The sequence below is a fragment of the Leptonychotes weddellii genome, chromosome X, assembly GCF_054177405.1.
Source record: "Leptonychotes weddellii isolate Sample4059 chromosome X, ASM5417740v2, whole genome shotgun sequence".
Lineage (NCBI taxonomy): Eukaryota > Metazoa > Chordata > Mammalia > Carnivora > Phocidae > Leptonychotes > Leptonychotes weddellii.
Genome location: NC_138385.1, coordinates 67,633,155 through 67,654,286, shown reverse-complemented (window position 1 = coordinate 67,654,286; position 21,132 = coordinate 67,633,155). Strand labels below are relative to the sequence as shown.

General features: G+C 38.0%; 1 protein-coding gene across 10 annotated transcripts in view; it reads left to right on the top strand.

Moving 5' to 3' along the window:
• Window positions 1–122: 122 nt before the first annotated feature.
• MAGED1 (MAGE family member D1) overlaps window positions 123–21,132 on the top strand; it is a 62,736-nt gene continuing 41,726 nt past the window's right edge. The window contains exons 1-2 of one of the 10 annotated variants that reach the window (XM_081808862.1): window positions 123–207; window positions 20,110–20,197. In XM_081808862.1, coding sequence (XP_081664988.1) covers window positions 20,134–20,197 — 64 coding nt within the window. In that variant the 5' untranslated portion in view covers window positions 123–207; window positions 20,110–20,133. Of the gene's footprint in view, window positions 208–19,684; window positions 19,738–20,109; window positions 20,225–21,132 lie in introns of those variants that run through there. The other 9 variants (XM_031019700.2, XM_081808860.1, XM_081808859.1 and 6 more) reach the window with 9 other exon arrangements.

The following is a 21,132-nucleotide window of genomic DNA, read 5'->3' as shown; positions in this document are numbered from 1 at the left end:
ATTCCCTCTCCCAGCCTGTTTACATCACTATCCACCTTCTGATAGGGTGAGAGAGCCAGAGCGATAAAGTATTGTAAGAGATTGCTAGAGAGGCACAGGAAGTTGCCTGGTAAAGGGGGCGTGGCGGAGGAAGTTAGGCTTCCGCCAAACGAAGGAAAATAGCACTTCCGGTCACGCCATCGTTGCGTCGCGGCTTTCTTCGGCAAGGTGAGTGTAAAGAAAGAGACTGATAATTTTCACAAGTGAGTCCCCAAACACCCCGGGGAAGCTTTCCTCCTTGCTTCAACATGGGGCGGAAAGAAGTTTTCATTCCTGGAGTACGTTGTGTGAAGGATGTTTCTGACGCTTAGGTTCCGGTCGCCTGTCTTCTCTCCCCCACTCTGAAGATGGCAGGCCGTCATCCCCTCCCCTTTCTCTCGTAGTCCTTTTATCCCTAGTCATTCTTCACTACTCCTCATTATCCCAGATCCTCTTCCTGATCTTTCTGAGCCTGGGTCATTCCCTCTACCACAGATTCTTTTCCTGTCTTTTACCTCCCACCTTGTTCCCCGCCCCCTTTTAGCCTCAGAACTTTTGCAACCCCCTTCTCCCACTCTTCCTTTTCCTTTGATTCCAATACTTTACTCCCCTCCCTGCCCCAGAAGGCTTCTGATCCCTCCTGTCCCCCTCCTGCAGAGGCAATTGAATTATGTACTTGCCAAAGCCAGGTGCGACTTCAGTTTCATGGTCAGCGTTGTTTTTGTTCATAAAAATAAACAGTGGCAGAAATTTTAGCCCTAAGAGACGTAGGGTCTTGTTCAAATAATAATGATAATTATTATTATCATTATTATTTTTATTTTTACTCTAAACAAAATGATACATCAGAAACTGCACTGATTTTAACCCTCATGACATTTAAAAAAAAATTGGCATAGAATGCAGTCCCCACTTTTTAAAGGGGCAAACAAAGTGGGTTTTGTCTGTAACCTGGTGTCAGCTCTTGACGGTGGAAGCTTTCCCATCTCCTTTAGAACTTCTCATGGAATAGAAATGGTTGACAGATATGACATCCAATTACAAATTTATTTTTTCATATGAGTTACGTTTATTATGCAAATCCTTTTCTGGTCTCTGGTAGCAACATTGAACAAGAAAGCTGGCAGATTTTTCAGACAAAGTTTTCCTGGGAACTTTGCAAGTATTCTCTATTTGGTGCAAAAATGTATTTTTCTGTCCCATTCATCAGGTTTAATTTGTCTTGTGAGAACGTTAATCACAATTTATTATTCCAATTATTTACCCAAGAGAGGAGACATCATGATCATTAAACTTAAGATGAGGCTCAGGGTTTTTCAGGCTCTAAAGAGGAATTTAACCAAGGATCTCCTTGAACAAGCAATTTATTCCTCTTCTCCTGTAACTACTGTGTTATACTTGCCAAAATAAGAGGTAATTCTTTTTTTCTGGGCCAGGTATAACTTTCAGTTCTTTTAGAAAAAACGAGGCAGAGATTTTCATGATACTAAAACACTTAGGAACTCTTTTGAAGGGTATTGCTGGTGTCTCTGCTCTCTCTTCAAGTCATAATTACACAGCATTTAAATATCACCCGGCTTCAACCCAGTGTGCAACCATCATTTATTCATCCAAGAACTTTTATTGAATAACTTTATGTGTCATACAGTGTTAAGCCCTGAGGATACAACAGTGGAAAATAAAAAATGTATTAAGCTGTAGTTGAGAGACAGACAGTAAATGAATATATAATAAATACGAATAGGTTGTGATGGGGAGGGGATGTACTGTTTTAAATAGTCCCTGGTAAGGCAACATTTGAGCAGAACCTAAAGGAAGTGAGGGCACAAACTATACAGCTATTAGTAGGAAAAACAGGATATATCTATGTTGGTGTCTCTGTATTTGTTGTTCACTGTGCTTCCTACACACCCCCCCCTTTCCCGTGGCCACTTTTCTGCATAGCTTTAATGCAGCACTCTGCATACTGAAATAACCTAATCCAGGTACATACATTTCCCATATTCTTTTTATCCTAGCTAGCTTCTTCCTGTCATTTAGGTATATTGTCAGTTACTAGCCCCGCTAGGAAGACATCTTTATATCCATCCTCAGTTCTCCCTCAGTCTGTTTATCTGTGGTGCATTGTGTGCTATTCTACCGCATATTTGCTTACCTCTGTCACTGCCCTTATCACTGTGTGTTCATGATATGTTGCCCATAAATGTTTGGTATGTTAAATTGGAAGAATTCAGTACTTGGTCTGTCTGTACAGGCAACCTTTTAAATATAGTTGGTCCCTTAATGTTCAAAACCATCCTCTAAGGTCAGTATTATCATTATCATTTTACTGATGATAAAACCAAGACTCAGAGGTAGATAGTAACTACTATTGGTGGAGTTCATGGAGGTGTGGTCTGCGAAACGCTCAGCCCTGGCCTGATTCTCTTTGTCTTTCTGTCTGTCTCTCTTTCTCTGTTTATTAATGAGAAATAGAAAATATATGGAGTATTTTATTATTTTATAAAACAATCTGGGTATAGAAATTACATTTTAAAAAATTTCCTTTCTTAAGTCAGATTATATCAGGTACTTGTTATAAATAATATAGAGCTGAGAGGCATGGTGACTCTTTACTTGAACATTTTTTAATTTAACAAGCATAAGTTGAAAGAAGAGTACAATGAATACTTTTATGCTCTGAACCTAGGTTCAGCAGTTGTTAACTTTTGCCATATGAGCTCACTTGTTCACTCACTTGCTCACTCATCCATCCATCCATCCATTCATTTTTTTAATTAAAGTATAATTGTTTATATATTTTCTGATCTATTTTGGCTGAACCATTTGAGATTTGCAGGCATTATTTTTAAGTAAACTTAAATACACACAGAAAGGTGCACGTATCATAAGTGTACGGCCCGAAGCACTTTCACAGTGTAAACACCTGTGTAACCAGCATCCAAATTAAGAAATAGAACACGCAAACAATGTATCATGGAACACTACATCAAAAACTAATGATGTAATGTGTGGTGATTAACGTAACATAATAAAATAAAAGAAAAAAAAAAGAAAAGAAAAGAAATAGAACATGATTAGCATCTGAAGTCCCTTGAATGTATCCCCGATCAGTCACATCTAAGCTCCCATTAGTCACAATCCTGGCTTCTATCACGGTATAATAATTTTGCCTATTTTTGAACTTTATAAAAATATGGTAGTGTAATATTTTTTGTGTGTGCCTGACTTCTCTGGCTTAAGATTTTGTTTTTAAGGGGCGCCTGGGTGGCTCAGTCACTTAAGCATCTGCCTTTGGCTCAGGTCCTGATCTCAGGGTCCTGGGATTGAGCCCCGCATTGGGCTCTCTGCTCAGGAGGGAGTCTGCTTCTCCTCACTCTCCCTCTGTGTGTGCTCTCTCTCTCTCTCTCAAAAAATAAATAAAATCTTTTAAAAAAAAGATTTTGTTGGGCGCCTGGGTGGCTCAGTTGGTTAAGCGACTGCCTTCGGCTCAGGTCATGATCCTGGAGTCCCAGGATCGAGTCCCGCATCGGGCTCCCTGCTCAGCGAGGAGCCTGCTTCTCCCTCTAACCCTCCCCCCGTCATGTACTCTCTCTCTCTCTCTCTCTCTCATTCTCACTCTCTCAAATAAATAAATAAATCTTTAAAAAAAAAAAAAAAAAGATTTTGTTTTTGAGATTCATCCATATTATTGGGTACAGTGGTAATTCCTTCATTCTCATTACTATGTATTCCATTGTGTGAATATATCATATTAGATGGACATTTTGCTTCCATTTTTGGCCTGTAAATAATACTGTGAATAATCTAGTACATGTCTTTTGTGATATATGCACACATTTCTGTTGGGCGTATACCTAAGAGTAGAATTGCTGAATTATAGATTATGTATATGATTAGCTTTAGTAGAAGATGTCAACTGGTTTTCCGCAGTGGTTGTACAGACACACCTCGTTTTACTGCATTCTGCTTTATTGCACTTTGCAGATACCGTTTTTTTACAAATTGAAGGTTTGTGGCTATCCTGAGTGGAACAAATCCATCGGCACCATTTTTTTAAATTTTATTATGTTATGTTAGTCCCCATACAGTACATCATTAGTTTTTGATGTAGTGTTCCATGATTCATTGTTTATCGACACCATTTTTCCAACATTTGCACACTTGATGTTTCTGTGTTACATTTTGGTAATTCTTGCAATATTTAGAGCTTTTTCATTATTATTATATTTGTTAATGGTGATCTGTGATCAGTAATGATGACTTGCTAAAAGCTCAGATGATGGTTAGCATTTTTTAGCAATATTTTTTAATTACAGTATATATATTATTAGACAATGTTATTGCATACTTAATAGACTACAGTATAGTGGAAACATAACTTTTATATGTACTGGGAAACCAAAAAATTCATTTTACTTGCTTTATTGTGGTATTCATTTTATTGTGGTGGTCTGGAACCAAATCCACAATGTCTGAGGTGTGCATGTACTATAAAACTCTCAGTATAAATCTTTAAGAGTTCCACTTGCTGTAGAATATTGTCAACTTGTTACTGTCTTTGCTTTTTAAGGGAAAAAAAAGCCATTCTAGTGGTTATGAATGGTATCTTATTGTGGTTTTAATTTGCAAATCTGATGATAAATGTGCATCTGTTCATACGTTTGTAGGCCTGGATATCTTTTTATGAAATACCTGTTTAATCTTTGACCACTTTTTCTCCTGGACTATCTTATTGATTTGTAGGAGATATTTTTATATTAAGAATGTTGATACTTTGTTAGATATATTTATTGCAAATCTCAGTTACTTGCATTCTCAGTTTCTTAAAGGTATCTTTGGATAAACTGAATATCTCAATTTTAATATTGTTCAGTTTCATAGTTTTTCCCCTTTATGGCTAGTGCTTGTTTTGTTAAGAAATCTTTGCCTTTCTCAAAGTCATGAAGACATTTTTCTATGTTATGTTATTGTTTAATCTTTCATTTGTATTCACAATATATTTGAATTGATTTTTGTGTATGATTTCAGTATGAGTAAAGCCCCCCCCCTTTTGTATGTCAAAATGGACATTTAGGGGTGCCTGGGTGGCTCAGTCAGTTAAGTGTCTGCCTTTGGCAGGTCATGATCCAGGGTCCTAGGGTTGAGCCCCACATCAGGCTCCCTGCTCAGTGGGAAGTCTTCATCTCCCTCTCCCTGCTCGAGCTCCCTCTCTCAAATAAATAAATAAATAAATCTTTAAAAAAAAGAAATGGACATTCAGTCAACCCATTATCACTTACTGAAAAGATCATTCTTTCCCTTGTATAGAGTCATATTTTTCATAAATCAAATGACTAGATTACATATGTGGGTTCGTTTCTGAATTCCATTCTGTTTGGTTTGTTTCTCTATTCTTGTATAAGTACCACTTTCATAATTAATGTCATTTATAATATACCTTATATATAGTCATTTAGTCCTACAGTTTTGTTCTTTTTCTTCAGTAATGCCTAGTTATTTTTGGTCTTTTGCATTTCCATATGCATTTTAGAATCAGCTTGTCAATTTTCACAAAAATGCTTCTTGGCATTTTGATTGAGATACCACTTAATAGATCAATTCAGGAGCATGCATCATGGAACTTTACCTCTAAATATCTCAGTGTTCATCTCCAAATATTAGGGACATTTTGTAAGTAATTTAATTACCATTGTGTTACCAAGAAAAATTAAGAATAATTTCCTAATACCATCTAATACCTAATCCATTTTCAAATTTCTTTTTTTCCCCAATGAGCCTTTTATAGCTGGTATTTCTTGTTTCTTAAAAAAAGAAGACAAGCAGTGTTTACTAAGGTTCTATTTTTCATCAGGTAATATGTACATATTTAATCAAAACAAAAAGGAGTAAAGATGTACATATTCTTCCACTTTATAGGAAAGGAAAGGAATAATACTTGGTTAAGAAACTTTTTCAGGGGCGCCTGGGTGGCTCAGTCATTAAGCGTCTGCCTTCAGCTCAGGTCATGATCCCGGGGTCCTGGAATCGAGTTCCGCATCGGGCTCCCTGCTTGGCGGGAAGCCTGCTTCTCCCTCTCCCACTCCCCCTGCTTGTGTTCCCTCTCTTGCTGTCTCTCTCTCTGTCAAATAAATAAATAAAAATCTTAAAAAAAAAAGAAACTTTTTCAATCATAAAGCTTCAAAGGCTGTTCATATTCAAATGCATAGTTCTATAATATGAAATCCCATGCTCTTATCACTGTATCATATCATATACAAAAGAATAAAGGTAAAAATCAAATAATAAAGAGGTAGGGAGAGGAAGAAATCCTGCTGAGGGACCTATTAATTATAAAATGCAAAATATAGGTCTTATAGCTGGTTTTTAAAACCATCACCCAACTTAAAGTATATTTATATTTTTTGAGATTTTTTTGTTGTCCTTTTCTCTATTGTGTTGAACTTGTGGCTATTTATATATTTAGTACTTTTCAATCCATTGCAGTCATCATTTCTTCTGTTGCTCAAACTGCCAGTTTGGAAGGAGCCAGTTGCAACCCCTGACATTGGCTTCTTTTTTCATTTATTACTGAAATTTTCCAATATATTTAAAGTAGATGATAGTAAAATAAACAAGCATGTATCCATTTCTCAGCTTCAACAATTAATACCATTTGGCCAATTTCCTTTGATCTTTTCTCCTCACTCACTTTTTTCACTGGGGTATTTTAAAGCAATCCCAGACATTATGTCATTACACAGGTAAATAACTCATATCAGTCTCTGACTTTTTTTTTTAAGATCTTATTAATTTATTTGAGAGGGAGAGAGAGTGAGAGGGCAAGCAAGAGCTCAAGAGCAGGGGGAAGGAGAAGCAGACTCCCCTCTAAGCAGGGAGCCTGATGTGGGGCTCAGTCCAAGGCCGCTGGGATCATGACCTGAGCTGAAGGGAAATGCTTAACCAACTGAGCCACCCAGGTGCCCCACATCTCTAACTCTTAAGTGCATTATATTAAGTAACCACAAGGCCATTATACTTAATAAGATTAACAGTAATTCCTTATATTATTAATGCCCAGTCCATATTCAGATTTCCATGATTGTCTTAAAGATATCTTTTTAGGGGCACCTGGGTGGCTCAGTCAGTTAAGCATCTGACTCTTGATTTCGGCTCAGGTCATGATCTCAGGGTCGTGATATCAGGTCCTGTGTCGGGCTCAGCATTCTTTCTCTTCCTCTTCCTCAGCCCTTCCACCCCCCACCCCCCCGCCCCGTGCATGTGCGTGCATGTGTGTACATGCTCTCTCTCAAATAAATCTTTAAAAAAAGTATTAATAAAAAAATGTCTTTTTATAGTTGCTTTGTTAAATCTATATCTAAACAAGGGCCACTATTTATTGACATTAGATATTTTTCTTTTAAGTCTCTTTTCCTAACCATCTGTAATCACCCCCCACATTTTAAAGACCATTGGTTTATTAGGGAAACTAAGTCATTTATCCTATCAACAAATGGATTTAGATGATTGCTTCCTTGAGGTGGTATTCATTTTGTTTTCCCATCTGCATGTTTCTGTTCACTGGCATTTAGAATTAGAGGATTGATTAGATTCAGTTTCAATTATTGTTTTTAAAGATTTTATTTATTTATTTGTCAGAGAGAGAGAGAGAGCACAGCAGGGGCAGTGGCAGGCAGAAGGAGAAGCAGGCTCCCCGTTGAGCAAGGAGCCCGATGTGGGACTCGATCCCAGGACGCTGGGATCATGACCTGAGCCGAAGGCAGACGCTTAACTGAATGAGCCACCCAGGCGCCCCTTCAATTATTTTTTAAGGGAAAAAATTGTTGCAGGTAGTGATATGCACTTTCTTTTGTATTTCATCATATCTGGTTTAACTTTTTAACTGATTCTGGGGTTGATTCGTGTTTTCAGGTTTTGTCAGCCTGATTTCTCCATTGTAGCATCTCCTACCAACCTTTCTCCTGTTGATTTTAGCAGCCATTGAAGACAATTGTTTAAATTCATTATTTCAGGGGCGCCTGGGTGGCTCAGTCGTTGGGCATCTGCCTTCCGCTCAGGTCATGATCCCAGGGGTCCTGGGATCGAGCCCCGCCTCAGGCTCCGTGCTCGGAGGGAGGCCTGCTTCTCCCTCTCCCACTCCCCCTGTTTGTGTTCCCTCTCTCACTGTGTCTCTCTCTGTCAAATAAATAAAATCTTTAAAAAAAATTCATTATTTCAGTAGTAGTTGAAAAGGAGTGGTCTAATTTTATCAATTCTTCTGGGTTTATTAGCTGAAATTATTTTATAAAAAATATCAGCTTTTTTTGGTCCCAAAATATATTTTATAAAAAGAAAGTCAGGGTGAATGCTTTTTTTCATTTGTCAGAGTAAGGGCTTGGTTTCCTAGAGACTTTCATTGTTTTCTTTAATATGATTAGGAATTCATGGATTTTTATGTATTTTAGTGTATGTATCCACTGTGATTTATTTTTGATGCTCAAACTGTGTCATCTTAGAAATTAGACTTTTCTTAAATAAAATCTTAAAAAAAAAAAAAATTTAAAAAAGGGCACCTGGGTGGCTCAGTTGGTTAAGCGACTGCCTTCAGCTCAGGTCATGATCCTGGAGTCCCTGGATCGAGTCCCGCATCGGGCTCCCTGCTCGGCAGGGAGTCTGCTTTGCCCTCTGACGCTATCCCCTCTCATGTGTTCTCTCTCATTCTTTCTCTCTCAAATAAATAAATAAAATCTTTAAAAAAAAAAAATTAAAAAAAAAAAAGAAATTAGACTTTTCTCTTTGGCTCCTGTATCCTTTACATGATCTCATTAGATCTTGACATCCTTGCTTTCTTTTTTTTAATTTAAATTTTAGTTAGTTAACATATAGTGCAATATTGGTTTCTGGAGTAGAATTCAGTGATTCATCACTTACATACAACACCCAGTGCTCATCACATCACCAGTGCCCTCTTTAATACCCATCACCCATCTGGCCCTTCCTTGCTTTCTGACACAAGATATTTTAGGCTCATTATGTACATTCTCTGCCCCAGTCCTGGAATCAGCCATTTTGCAAGGAGGCATATATTTCTTCAGTAGGGATTGGTACTGAGAAAGCAAGATGTGAGTGCTCAGGGGATTATTATTGTTTTCTTAGTCATGCTACATGACCTTTTGTTGTGCCTTTTTCCTCAATGCAAGTGAATGACTTCACCAGCATTCCATTGAAAATTAAGCTAACCATGGCTTTCATTTGTTTATGTGGTCATTCAGTAAAAATTTATAGACCACACTACCTTGTATCTGGTCTTATGCTGGGTACAGAGGATGTAAAGGTAAACTTGACTGGTTTCCTGTTCTTGATGGAGATTCATTAGAGTGGGGGTATGAGACTGTCTAAAGAGTATGATGAATACTATGGTGGGTATAGCAAGTGGGGGTAAGTGATAGGCTGTAGGGGAGCACAGAAGGGGCATCTGCAAATGCTTTGGAAAGAAAGATAATGTTTGATATTGGATGAATAGAGGAAGTATGAAGGTCAAAGAGCTATGAGGGGTGTTCAAGTCAGAGGAAACTGGAAGAATTGTGGGGGAGGGATCTTGATATATTCAAAGAAAGGCATATTTGTAGTTGGTTATAACTGGAACATTAGTTTTACGTAGAGGAGGAGAAATGAAACTGGAGACATAGGGGCTAGGATGTTGAGAGCCCCAAAAGTCAGGTCAGAGAACTAAGATTTCACTCTGAAGCCTATGAGGAAGAAATAATGGACTTGTCCGAAGTGGATGAGGTATACAATTCTCTTTGTAATGTACTGATGATGCACTGGATGGGCAGATGGGAGTGGGACAGTAGGAGACTGATAAGGAGGAGAGAGGTGTAGCGGTCCACGAGAGAGACAATGTCATGTTACACTGCACCCTATATATATGTGTGTGGTGTATGGGAGAGTCGTGTGTGTGTATTACATATATTATAATTTATTATAATACATAACATATATACACAAACAGAGTACAGTGTAACATGATATTTTATATATATGTATAATATATATGTAGTATATATTATATGTATATAAGATAGATCTGTGCATACACATGTACATAGTGTCGCATGTCTATAGTTCTTTATGTACATATATATCCAGGGGCCGTCTCATTGCAACAGGTCTAAAATAGAGAATATTTCAGTGAAGAACCATTGCCCAAGGACAGCTGAAGAGTGGAAAAGGGCTAACAAACACTCCCTCCTTGACCAAATGTGAGTCATGCTCCTTGGAGCCCTCTTTTCAACTAGATTATCATCTTTGGGCATTGTCTTTGGCCTGTCTAGTCCAGGTTTAGAAAGAATCCTGCTGAATCAACTTAATGAGACCCGCCCCCCCCCACCTTGATATGTGATCATCCTGGTCTGCCTTCAACAAGAATTCTGTTTAACAAGAATTTCCCTATTCTTTTTTTTTTTTTTTAAGACACAGAGAGAGACAGTGAGAGAGGGAACACAAGCAGGGGGAGTGGGAGAGGGAGAAGCAGGCCTCCCAGTGAGCAGGGAGCCTGAGGCGGGGCTCGATCCCAGGATGCTGGGATCATGACCTGAGCTGAAGGCAGACGCTTAACGACTGAGCCACCCAGGCGCCCCAAGAATTCCCCTATTCTTGATGTCTCCTCTTAATTTTCTGTCCACTGACACCCCCCCCCCCTGCCATCCCCACCCAAATCTACTCCTTGGCTATAGATTCCCAGCTGTCTTTATTGTATTCAGAGTGGAGTCCATTTTCTCTTCCCTATTGCAATAGTCTTGACACCTATCACAATAGCACTTTTAATCTTATCATTTTAACAAGTGTCAGCATAATTTTTTCTTTAACAGACCCCACCAGAACTTTTGCTTATTGTGTTCTTTCTCTTCAAAGCTCCTCCAGTTGGCACTGAGGCCCAGTTGTGTATCCTTGAATAATCTGAGAATTCCTCTTCCTCCTCTTCATGGGATATAAGGGTATGAGGAGGAGTGAGATGATTGCTCAGCTTCTCCCAGAGGTTGGAATGTAGCCTTAACAGTTATCTCTGGGAGAGTGGAATGATAATTGAAGATACTTATCTCCTTTTATGTATTTCTGTTGTATATTAATGAACATGTATTGCATTTGTCTTTTAAGACTACTGTCTTAAACTTTTTAAAATATAAAATACAAGATGTGAAATTCCTGTACATGGTTATATAAGGTGTAGACTGAGAAGGTACTGTTAGATTAGGGATTTAGGGGAAACCAGAGTAGTGAGTATGTATGGATCAGTGTTAGTGAAGGCTAATGTGCAGAGGACTAATATAATTGGTGAAAGTGTTGATGAAATGAGTGTAGACTTTCATGTCAAAGATCTTGTCTGTGAAAAGTGGAATAGATAATAGGTGGTACATGTATATTTTTAGGATGAGAGATTTGAACATGTTTATATGTTCTGCAGGGGAGGAGCTGATAAAAACAGAGGTTGAAAATAATAGGAGAGAAAGGGGATAACTGGCGAAGCAAAATGTGGAAAAGATGTGTAGAGAAGGTATGAAGTACTGGCCTCAAATAAGAGAAGGGGCATCACTTCTAACACTGGCGTTAAGGAGAGTCAGAAAGGGATGTTTTTAATTTTTACAGTTTTGGAAAAGCAAGAAATAGGAGGAGTTTCTTTCTTGGTGCCCCTATATTCTCTGTGAATAAGGTAGTAAGGGCATTCTGGAGTGTGAGAGGGGATGGCCAGGGGCCAGAGGAAAGAGGAGGAAGCTTGCAACCTTCTTTAGGGAATGAAAGAAGATTGATGGGCAGTAATGAACACCTCTGTAGGCTGGAAATGAAGTGTTTGTAGTTTTATCTTTTTTTCTAGGTATGTTCAGCTGCCAAGAGGTAGGAGCAAAGAAGGCAAACATTGGGTTTGATTTTAGACTGTGAATGTGGTGGTGATGATTATGGGTGGTGGAAGGTTTGAGGGGCTAATAAATAAGTTGTTGAGGTTACTGATGAGATTTGCTCAGGTTACAGACCATGGGATCTAGTCTCGTCAGGGAAGAGTATATTCTCAGGAAGATTCTATGGATCCAGAGAAAGAGAAGCTTTGTGAATATGTGCGTGGGTGTGGGAGAAGTTGTATAGAAATTTCAAAGCTCAAAGAGTAGCAGTAACAAGGTGATATGGCAGAAAAGAAATTGTGGTCGGAGTAGATTATTGGAGCTTAAGATTTCAGAGGAAAAGTAATTCTAGATGATGAGTGAGTTGGAGTAGAGGAGGTCAAGGGTCTGTGAAGCTGGGGTGATGGACAAGTTAGCCATGGGATCATCAAAGATACTGCAGAAGATAAAAGGTGATAAAAAGTGGAGAGGAAGATGAAGAAGGTGCTATACTTTGTGGAAGGGATGAGTATAGCTGTGAGACAGATGGCATTGAAAATCAAAGGAGCAGAGATTTTCACAGCAGGGAGATGATTTAGGGAATGGAAGCAGCAATGGCTAACATGAGTTGTTGCCCTTAACCAGTTTAGCAGCAGATTCCTTGGATGGCCCTGGCTTTGTCTGTCTCAGTTTTGTCTTTGTCTCTGTCTTTGCCCTTTTTTTGGTGGGGGGGGAAGGGGGGGGAGGGGGGAGGGCATTAACCAGGGTTAGGGCAAAGAAAGGACTGGTGGTAAAATCTTGAATGTAAGGAGAGCTAAGATAGCATTCTATATTGATTTCTATTTTTGGAGGGACTTAAACAACTGCCCTTAGCAACTTTAAGGGAAATGGTAACTGCTGGTAGGACCCTGGCTTGCCCAGATGTATGTTTCCAAAAATCCTACTGCAAATGGATATGTTAGCCAGTCCCCATAATTTTTATAGAGAGTTAGATGCTTTTTATATAATATCATTCATCATCTCAGAAAGGTTGAGAACACATGCTTTAAGGGAATTTCATAGGAAAGCCCTGGATTCTTCCTTTTAAAAAAAAAAAGTTTTTAAATTGTGCAATATAACAAAAATACCGAAAGTTGTGTAAAATGTAAATGTACACTAAAGTGAATAATTATAAAGTAAACACCCATAAAAGAACCTTCCAGAACCAAAAATAGAACATTGGAAGTTACTCAGAAGCCTCCACTCGTAATCCTCTCTCTCTCTCAGAGGTAACCATTTATCCTGACTTAACTTTTATGGTAATTACTTCTGCCTGTGTGTATAGACGCATGCATATACACCGATTTATACATTTTACTGTTAATGGACATTTGGATTGCCTTCTGTTTTTGGCTGTTAATGAATAGTGCTGCTAAGAACATTCTTTTTTTTTTTTAAGATTTTATTTATTTTGACAGAGAGAGAGACAGCGAGAGAGGGAACACAAGCAGGGGGAGTGGGAGAGGGAGAAGCAGGTTTCCCAGTGAGCAGAGAGCCCGATGTGGGTCTCGATCCCAGGACCCTGGGATCATGACCTGAGCTGAAGGCAGACGCTTAACGACTGAGCCACCCAGGCGCCCCGCTAAGAACATTCTTATACACCTGTTGCGTATGTGCATGAGTTTCTCTAAGATACATATCTGGCAGAGGGATTACTTGGTAATAGTATGTGCATCCCTTCAACTTTATTAGATAATGGAAAATTGATCGCTACAAGGATTGTACCAGTTTTGACTATGAAATGTATGTGGATTTATACCTTGGTTTTTTTTTTTCTTCTCCACAGTACTATGGCTTGGAGATGATCCAGGGGTAGCCAGGACCTGTGATTTGCTGTGGATATGGGGGACTTAGTTACTGTTTCACATTTCTCCTGGAACAATTGCACTTAGCTGCTTCAGGGGGCTTCCACAGGAGAACCTTGGTTTGGTCCTATCTTTCCCAGAATCTTAAGGCCCAGGAATTGGGCTCCAGAATTGAGTGTGGTTGCCCAGCCTCTGAGGTCATTTGAGAATGAAGGAGCCTGCATTATTATCCTGCAATGCAAACAGTTGATTTTAGTAATTAGCCAGGAGTTCTGTGGGGGGGCTCTGAGTCAGATGTCTCTTTTTCAGACTCAGAGGTCAAGAATCAGAACCAGAAAGTTAATAACCAGCATCTGTGGATGGCAGAGTATAAAGACTAGTGTAGTGGCTTAGATGACTCTGTGTCTTTGGAGGGTCCTTGAACAACTATCTTTGGCCAGCTCCCTCCTTGTTCCTTTCTTTCCCAGAGTCTGTCCTTTAGGGAGCCCTTGCACAGGGCCAGGAGGGCTTGTTTATTTCTTTCCCAGAGTTTCAAGGTTTTATAGAAGTATACTTGTAGTGATTAAAAAATTAGGAGTTTATTAACTTTCAGAAAATTGACAAAATGTTCTATATGAAGATGTGAAATATTATACATATATTAGTTATTTTTTATTTTAAAACAAATAATGGACTAATAAATAATTCCAGACTTTAATTACAATTAGTATTTAATGTACCTTTTGGACCTGATTATATTTTTTAGTTATTTCACAAAAAATATATTAGCATATTTACAGTTAGAAGATGCTTATTTCATGTTTTAGTTCACTCTTTCTTTACTTTTTATTACTGTTACTATTTTTGCTTTCTCTATACATGTTGAGAATTTGAATTTTCAAGATATGTCATTGAAAACAGTGACATGTTTGTTGTAACTCTTCACTTGATATCCTTTCATCCTTTGGCTGCTGTTTGTGTCAGGCTGTTTAATGCCTTGACCAGAGCCCCTCACATATTCGCAAGGCAATGATATTCTAGAAAACATGTCATCTTTCTTTATTATTGGTTGGGCACTACATTAACCCTGTTAGCTTTTACCTGTTGTGCTCTGTTCTGTAATACATGGCAACCCCCCTGAGGATGTGCATCTCACAGATAACTGCTTGAATGGTGTGTTATGCACAGGTTTGGCATACCATTTTGCTGTGGTTTACTAGTTGGGGATGTTGGGATCAGGGTGTGGAAGAATCAGCAGGCTTATGAGAAAACTGTCTCATCTGTGGCTAGGTGGAGGGGTTTTCTAAAAACCACTGAAGGGTGTAGGTAAGCTTATTTTTCAAGGAGGGGGATTCTAGAGGTCACAAAGGAAAGATTCCAGGTGGGAAGGAGCACAGTGAACTGATAGCTTCAGGGGGAATTGGGCATAGCTTGCTACTTTTCATTCCCTCTATTTGTCTTGGTTATCAGGAAAATATTTTCCCAGGGCCCTGGCAGATAAGAAGTGTGAGTGAACAAAGAGGGAAGTCATAGAAGGTGAGAGGGGAAACATACACAGTCTAAGAATGTCAGAAGTGCTAGGATACCAGTGGGAAAGTTAGAGTGGAAGCCTTAAAAAAGTTAGATGCACCATTAATTAATCAATCAATTAAGCAAGCAAAAAAAGTGATCTAGACCTAGACTCTGCTGGATAATGAGGACACAGTTAAATTAGATGTGTTTTCTACTGAGTCTGGTGGATGAGATAGACATTGCAACAGAGAGTGCTGTGATGGAGGGGAGACCAGGGTGTGGTACTGTCAATAGAAACATGGAGGAGGGTCCTCTAACCCATCCTAGAGGCTCAGTGAAGGCCTCCTGGAAGGCACCAGGTTGAGAACTTAATTTTGCGTAGAAGTAGCCATTAATCTGGCAGTGGATGAGGATCATCTGAGTGTGGGGCCCAGAGAGTAAGTGGTCATTAGACCACGTATCGTAGCTGCGGTATGCCATCTAGTCTTGAGCTTGGAAAGTACCTGAAGAAATGGGCAGTTGAGAGGCCACTCTGGTTTAGTAGAGCTAGGGAAAAGAGGTCAAGTAGAAGTGAATAGTTTCATAAATGGTTAAATTTATGATGTAATATTGATAACCTTAGCCCTCATGAAAAAGCAGCCTCTTCTGTTTTCCTCACTATGCCATGAAATTATTACCATTTTCTATATATGCCATGTGTTTTTCAATCTTGTTTACAGAATTCTTTCTTACCTTGATTTCATAAAGGTATTCTACTATATTCCCCTGTAAAACTTTTATTCACAATTAGTTTCCAGTTGTAATTTATTTTTGTGTATCGTATGATGTAGAGAACTTATTTTTTTTTTTTGAATGATTTATCAGTGGTTCCAGGACTATTTACTGAATAGTCTGTTCTTTCTCCACAGATTTATAATGCTGTCTCTATCATATACCAAGTGGTAATAGATGTAAATGTCTGCTTTTAGGCTTTCTATTCTGTTCCATTGGTCTATTTGTCTGTACCTATACTAGTCCTACATTGTTAATCCTATAGCTTTGTAATGCATCTTAATATTTGGTAGAGAAAGACCCCTTCCTTATTCCTCTTCCTCAAAAATATATTTTTTGCCCTTTACTTTTCCATATGAATTTTAAGCTAAGCTTAACATGGTCTATAAGAAACATTGAAATTTTGATTAGAACTTGTTCCTATTTATAGGTTTATAGATTTTGTTGCATGTTTACAACAATGAATGTGGTTCATCTCTCCTTTTGTCTAGGTATTTTTAATGTCTTTGAAAAAAAGTTTTATAGTTTTCTCCATAAAGGTCTCATGCATATTTTGTTAGACATATTTCTGTGTACCTGATAAGTTTTTGTTGTCCTTGCTAATATTTTTAAATTATTTTTGTAACTGATTGTGACTGGTGTACGGGAGTGCTTGATTCTGGTGCATTGTTTTTAGATCCATTCACTTTGCTTACCTCTTTCTCTAGGTCCAATTGTTGTTTATAGGTTTTGTTGAGTTTTTATATAAACTTTATATAAAACATGCTTAAAGGTATGTAAATCATAACTATACAGCTCATTGAATTATCACAAAGTGTTTTTGGCTTGTTAGTGTAATTTGTGAATAATTGTAATTTTTCCCCTTTCAGCCCTTGTACCTTCAAATATTGATATTCTATGTAAAATAAAATAGAATTTCTTTTCTAAAACTATTTTCACTGAAGCATTTCTGAGGCTTCATGCTCTAAATAGTGGTGTTTGATATGTAAATACTTTTGAAGTTATCAAAGAAAGGAAATTACCTTTACTTAGAAATTCCAACAGAACTTAATAAAAGAGCCTGCAGGGTAGTGATATTTCAGTTAATTGACCGCAGTCCAGGATTTGGTGGTCAGCATTTGTGAAATGTTAAAATGAAACTGGATGATAAACAAATATATGCAAATTAATGTACTGAGACTAACATAGATATAGAAAGAAAAACACACCCATCCTACCCTAATACATACTTTCTAGTGACCAGAACACTCAGGTCCTCTCTCCAGGGAATGTCAATTTCCATATTGGGATACTTGGGAAATCAAACTAAGAAAACAGCTTGTTTACTGTGAGCATGGAATTAAAGCAAAGAAGGCAGAGAATCTCACAAACATGGGGTCTTTTGTGTGGCAGTGGATCATTTGAGGAATGCGTTTGAATGCTCTACCCTCTCTTCACACTCCAAGCAGTTTGAGGGGCAGCAAGATGTAGTGGAAAAATACTGGACTTTGTTGACAGTTGAAGGGACTTGAATCCTAGCTCTTTGCTTATTGATCTTAGGCAAGTTACTTCTCAGAGTTTCATTTTTCTCACTGGTGAAATAGAAATCATGACACTGTTAATTTAAAAGAAATATATTCTTTCAAATTATTTGTTATATAGTGAGTCCTGCAGAATTGTGGATTTATATTTGTTTATCCATGCCTGTGGGTGAAGAGGAAAGTGCCAATGATCCTTTCTAATTTGTCAGAATGATCTTAGAAGTATTAATCTATTTCCAAATATAGAGATTGCAGTTACAACTTTATCACTAGGTGGTATGAGCTTCCTATTGCTGCTGTAATAAATTATGACAAATATAAATAATAAACACATTTATTATCTTACAATTCCAGAGGTCAGCACTCCTAAAAATCAAGGTGTTAGCAGGCTTGAGCTCCCTCCAGAGGCTCTCAGGGAGAATATTATTTCCTTGCTTTTTTCAGCTTCTAGAGATTACCTGCTGTCCTTTGTTTATGGTCCTTTTCTCTCTCTCTACAGATCCTGCAGTATAGCATCTTCACCTTCTCTGACTGACTTTCTACTTCCATTGTTGTATCTCCGTCTCTGACTTTGATCCTTCTGTTTCTTATAAGGACTCTTGTAATTACGTGGAGCCCACCAGGGTAATCCGGGATAACTTCTTCATCTTAAGACCCTTGGTCACTTATGCAAAGTCCCATTTGCCATGTAAAGTAACATATTCACAGGAGCAGGACATCTTGGGAAGGCTATTATTCTGTCTACTATGCCAGGTTAATGAGTTAACAAGCAAGATACCTAGTTAGAATTACACATTTCTTTTGTAGGTTATTTTCATAGAACAAAGCATCAATTTCTAAAGTTGTGGGAGACCTACAAAATGTCTTTCTTTAAATAGTACTTCCAAGGAAAGATTTGTATTAACAGAGAATAGAACTAGTTGGTAACAGTTATGATTATTCATAAGTCTCCATATTGTAAAAGAGAACTAGATTGACATTCTTGTTAAAAATTCTCAATTTAACATCTTTTAAATTTAGATTATTTGAAATAAGTGTGAAGCAAGATGGTTTCTACCCCTCCACAGCTTGAGGGAAGAGAGTACAGAGCCTTCATCTCTCTTTGAGTTACCTTTTGTTGATTATGAAGATTTGTATTTATAAAGTTAGACTCTGGAATTCCATTAGCTAATTTTAAGTAAAAAGCAGGTTTGGAGCCCAGTTTTGCTCGTGGAAATGAGAAAGGGCTGAAAAAAATTTTATTATCAATGAAATTCTGTATTTTGTGCCTTGTAAAGTAGTTGTTAAGATTCAGTGTGATCACTTTCCAAGGCCCTGACACCTGTTTAGTGAATGAGAGCAGTTTGAGTCTTTAATACTCTTTTCTGTACTTTCCATCTTTTTGTCTCCTTGTACTGTACTCTAATAATTTTTATAAATTATTTCTTAATCTGTTGATTAATGCAATCCCCTGGGTTTTTCATTTGAGGCACTGTTTTTTTCTTCCAAAAGTTTGATTAGGTTTAATTATGATAGTTTCCTGATGCTTGGAAATACCTTCGTTTGTTATTTACTTCTTTATCTGTAGTAAAAGAATTACCTTATAGTTTATGTTTGCTAACCCCAGGATTAAGTCTTTTCTGTTATCAGCTGATCTTGCTGTTCTGCTTCTTTATCTAATTCAAGGCTCAAGGATCCGGAGGGCAAGTCATGTAATTCAGCCTGAGCTGCAGAATGACCTGCTTCGATTCATCAACCCCCTGAGAGGGTAGCCTTTTGGGGTCCCTGCTTATTGTAGGGAGAGTCTCCTATTAGTTTTCCTACTCTGTGTAGTTCTGGACTTTAATCTGCCTCTTTTGCCTTCAAAACAACCAAAATGAAAGTTAAAATTTTTTTGGAATGGACAAATGCCCTTGGGCAGAAATTGCCTCCCTGCTTATCTGTTTCTCTAGATTCTCCTTTTCCCCCTGTTTCTCTGATGTTTCCATATTTTTATTGCCCTGTATTTTTATTGTTTTTAAGTAGATGTTATTTCTTTTTCATCAAGATTTTGTTTTGTTTTGTTTTCAGCATGAGGGATTGCCAAAACAACCCTGTGGGCAATTACCAGAATTAGGAAAATTTCCTACAACTCTCCTACATTTTCTTTGAGATTAGGTTTAGGCTCAGAACTTCTCATTACCTTGTGGGGTTTCTTTATTTTATAGACGAAACATCCAGTGCTCAGAAGAGTAAAGATACTTGCTCAAGGTCACCTAGCAAGTAAGTACTAATACTGGTTTTGAGCCCAGCTCTGTCCAGTCCTGAAGCCTATGTGCTTAACCAGTTCAATGTACTGCATCCTTTGGATTCTTTTGTTTTTTGTTCCTGGAACATGGGACATCTTTCTTCTAGGAGGAGAGTAAATGTCGCATTGTGTTTCTCTTACCAAGTTTTTATCCCTCAAGGTCAGCACCCTCTCTTGTTCTTGGGGAACTATGCCTCTTTCAGAAGATCTATGCCTGTTTCTGAGACATCCTAATAAGTAAGAGACCCTCTTCTACCACCTACCGTGTGCTGCCTTTCAGAACTGAATTTAGGGACACTCAGTACCCCAGCTTTAACCACAAAGTTTTATTTTCTTTTCAACTGCAGGATATTCCACCTTGAAAGACCAAAATGCATTCCCAGATGAATTTGGAAAGAGCTAAGGACAAAGGGATCCAGGAAGAAATTCTCTTAGGTGAGCGAAGACAGGAGAATGAGACAGGTAGGAGCTTGAGAATTTTTACTTTTGTTAGATAGTGTTAAGATAGTTCGGGAATTTTGGTTGGTGAATGCCCTCAGGGCACCTTGACATGGTGGAAAACACAAGAGCTTTGGAGCCAGACACACTTGAATTGACAGTTCCCTTACTGATTAACTCTAAAATATTGGGTAAATCAGTTCTCCTCTCTGGCATCAGTTTCTTCATCTATATAATTTGAATAATAATACCTATCTCTCAAGGTTTCCATGTGAAATATAGGTAATATATTTTGGTATAGTGTTTGTGCTTGGTACATGCTTACTAAATAATTGTAGTGTTACTATTCTTGTTGCAACTGTAGGGGTAGAAAAAATGTTCCCTTTTTTTCTAGGTGGACTGTTTCATATATTTATTATCTGTTTGCATTTCTTTTTTGTGAATGGTTTGCTCATGTTCTTTGCCTGTATTCTGTATTTGGGTCTATCATTTAGTTGATAAAATTTTGACTAAGAATAGTATCTACTTCAAAGAGGGAAATTTCAGAAAAAGTCAAAAATCTTAAGAATGTTAGAGATCCAGAATCCAAGGCCAATTCGTCATAGTCTCTACTGTGGAGAAGACTTGGCATGTGATGACATAGGCTGCAAGAAAGCTTGGCAGGGAAGGATCTAACATACTCCCTTCTCTGCAGAAATCTTTTGGGGGCACAATACTGCCTTTACAAAAAATAATCCAACCAAAGAGAAAGACTGTGAGTACATTGAGGAAAGACTGAGCTAGATGTTTTTTTTTTTTAATTTTATTATGTTATGTTAATCACCATACATTACATCATTAGTTTTTGATATAGTGTTCCATGATTCATTGTTTGCGTATAACACCCAGCGCTGCATTCAGTACATGCCCTCTTTAATGCCCATCGCCAGGCT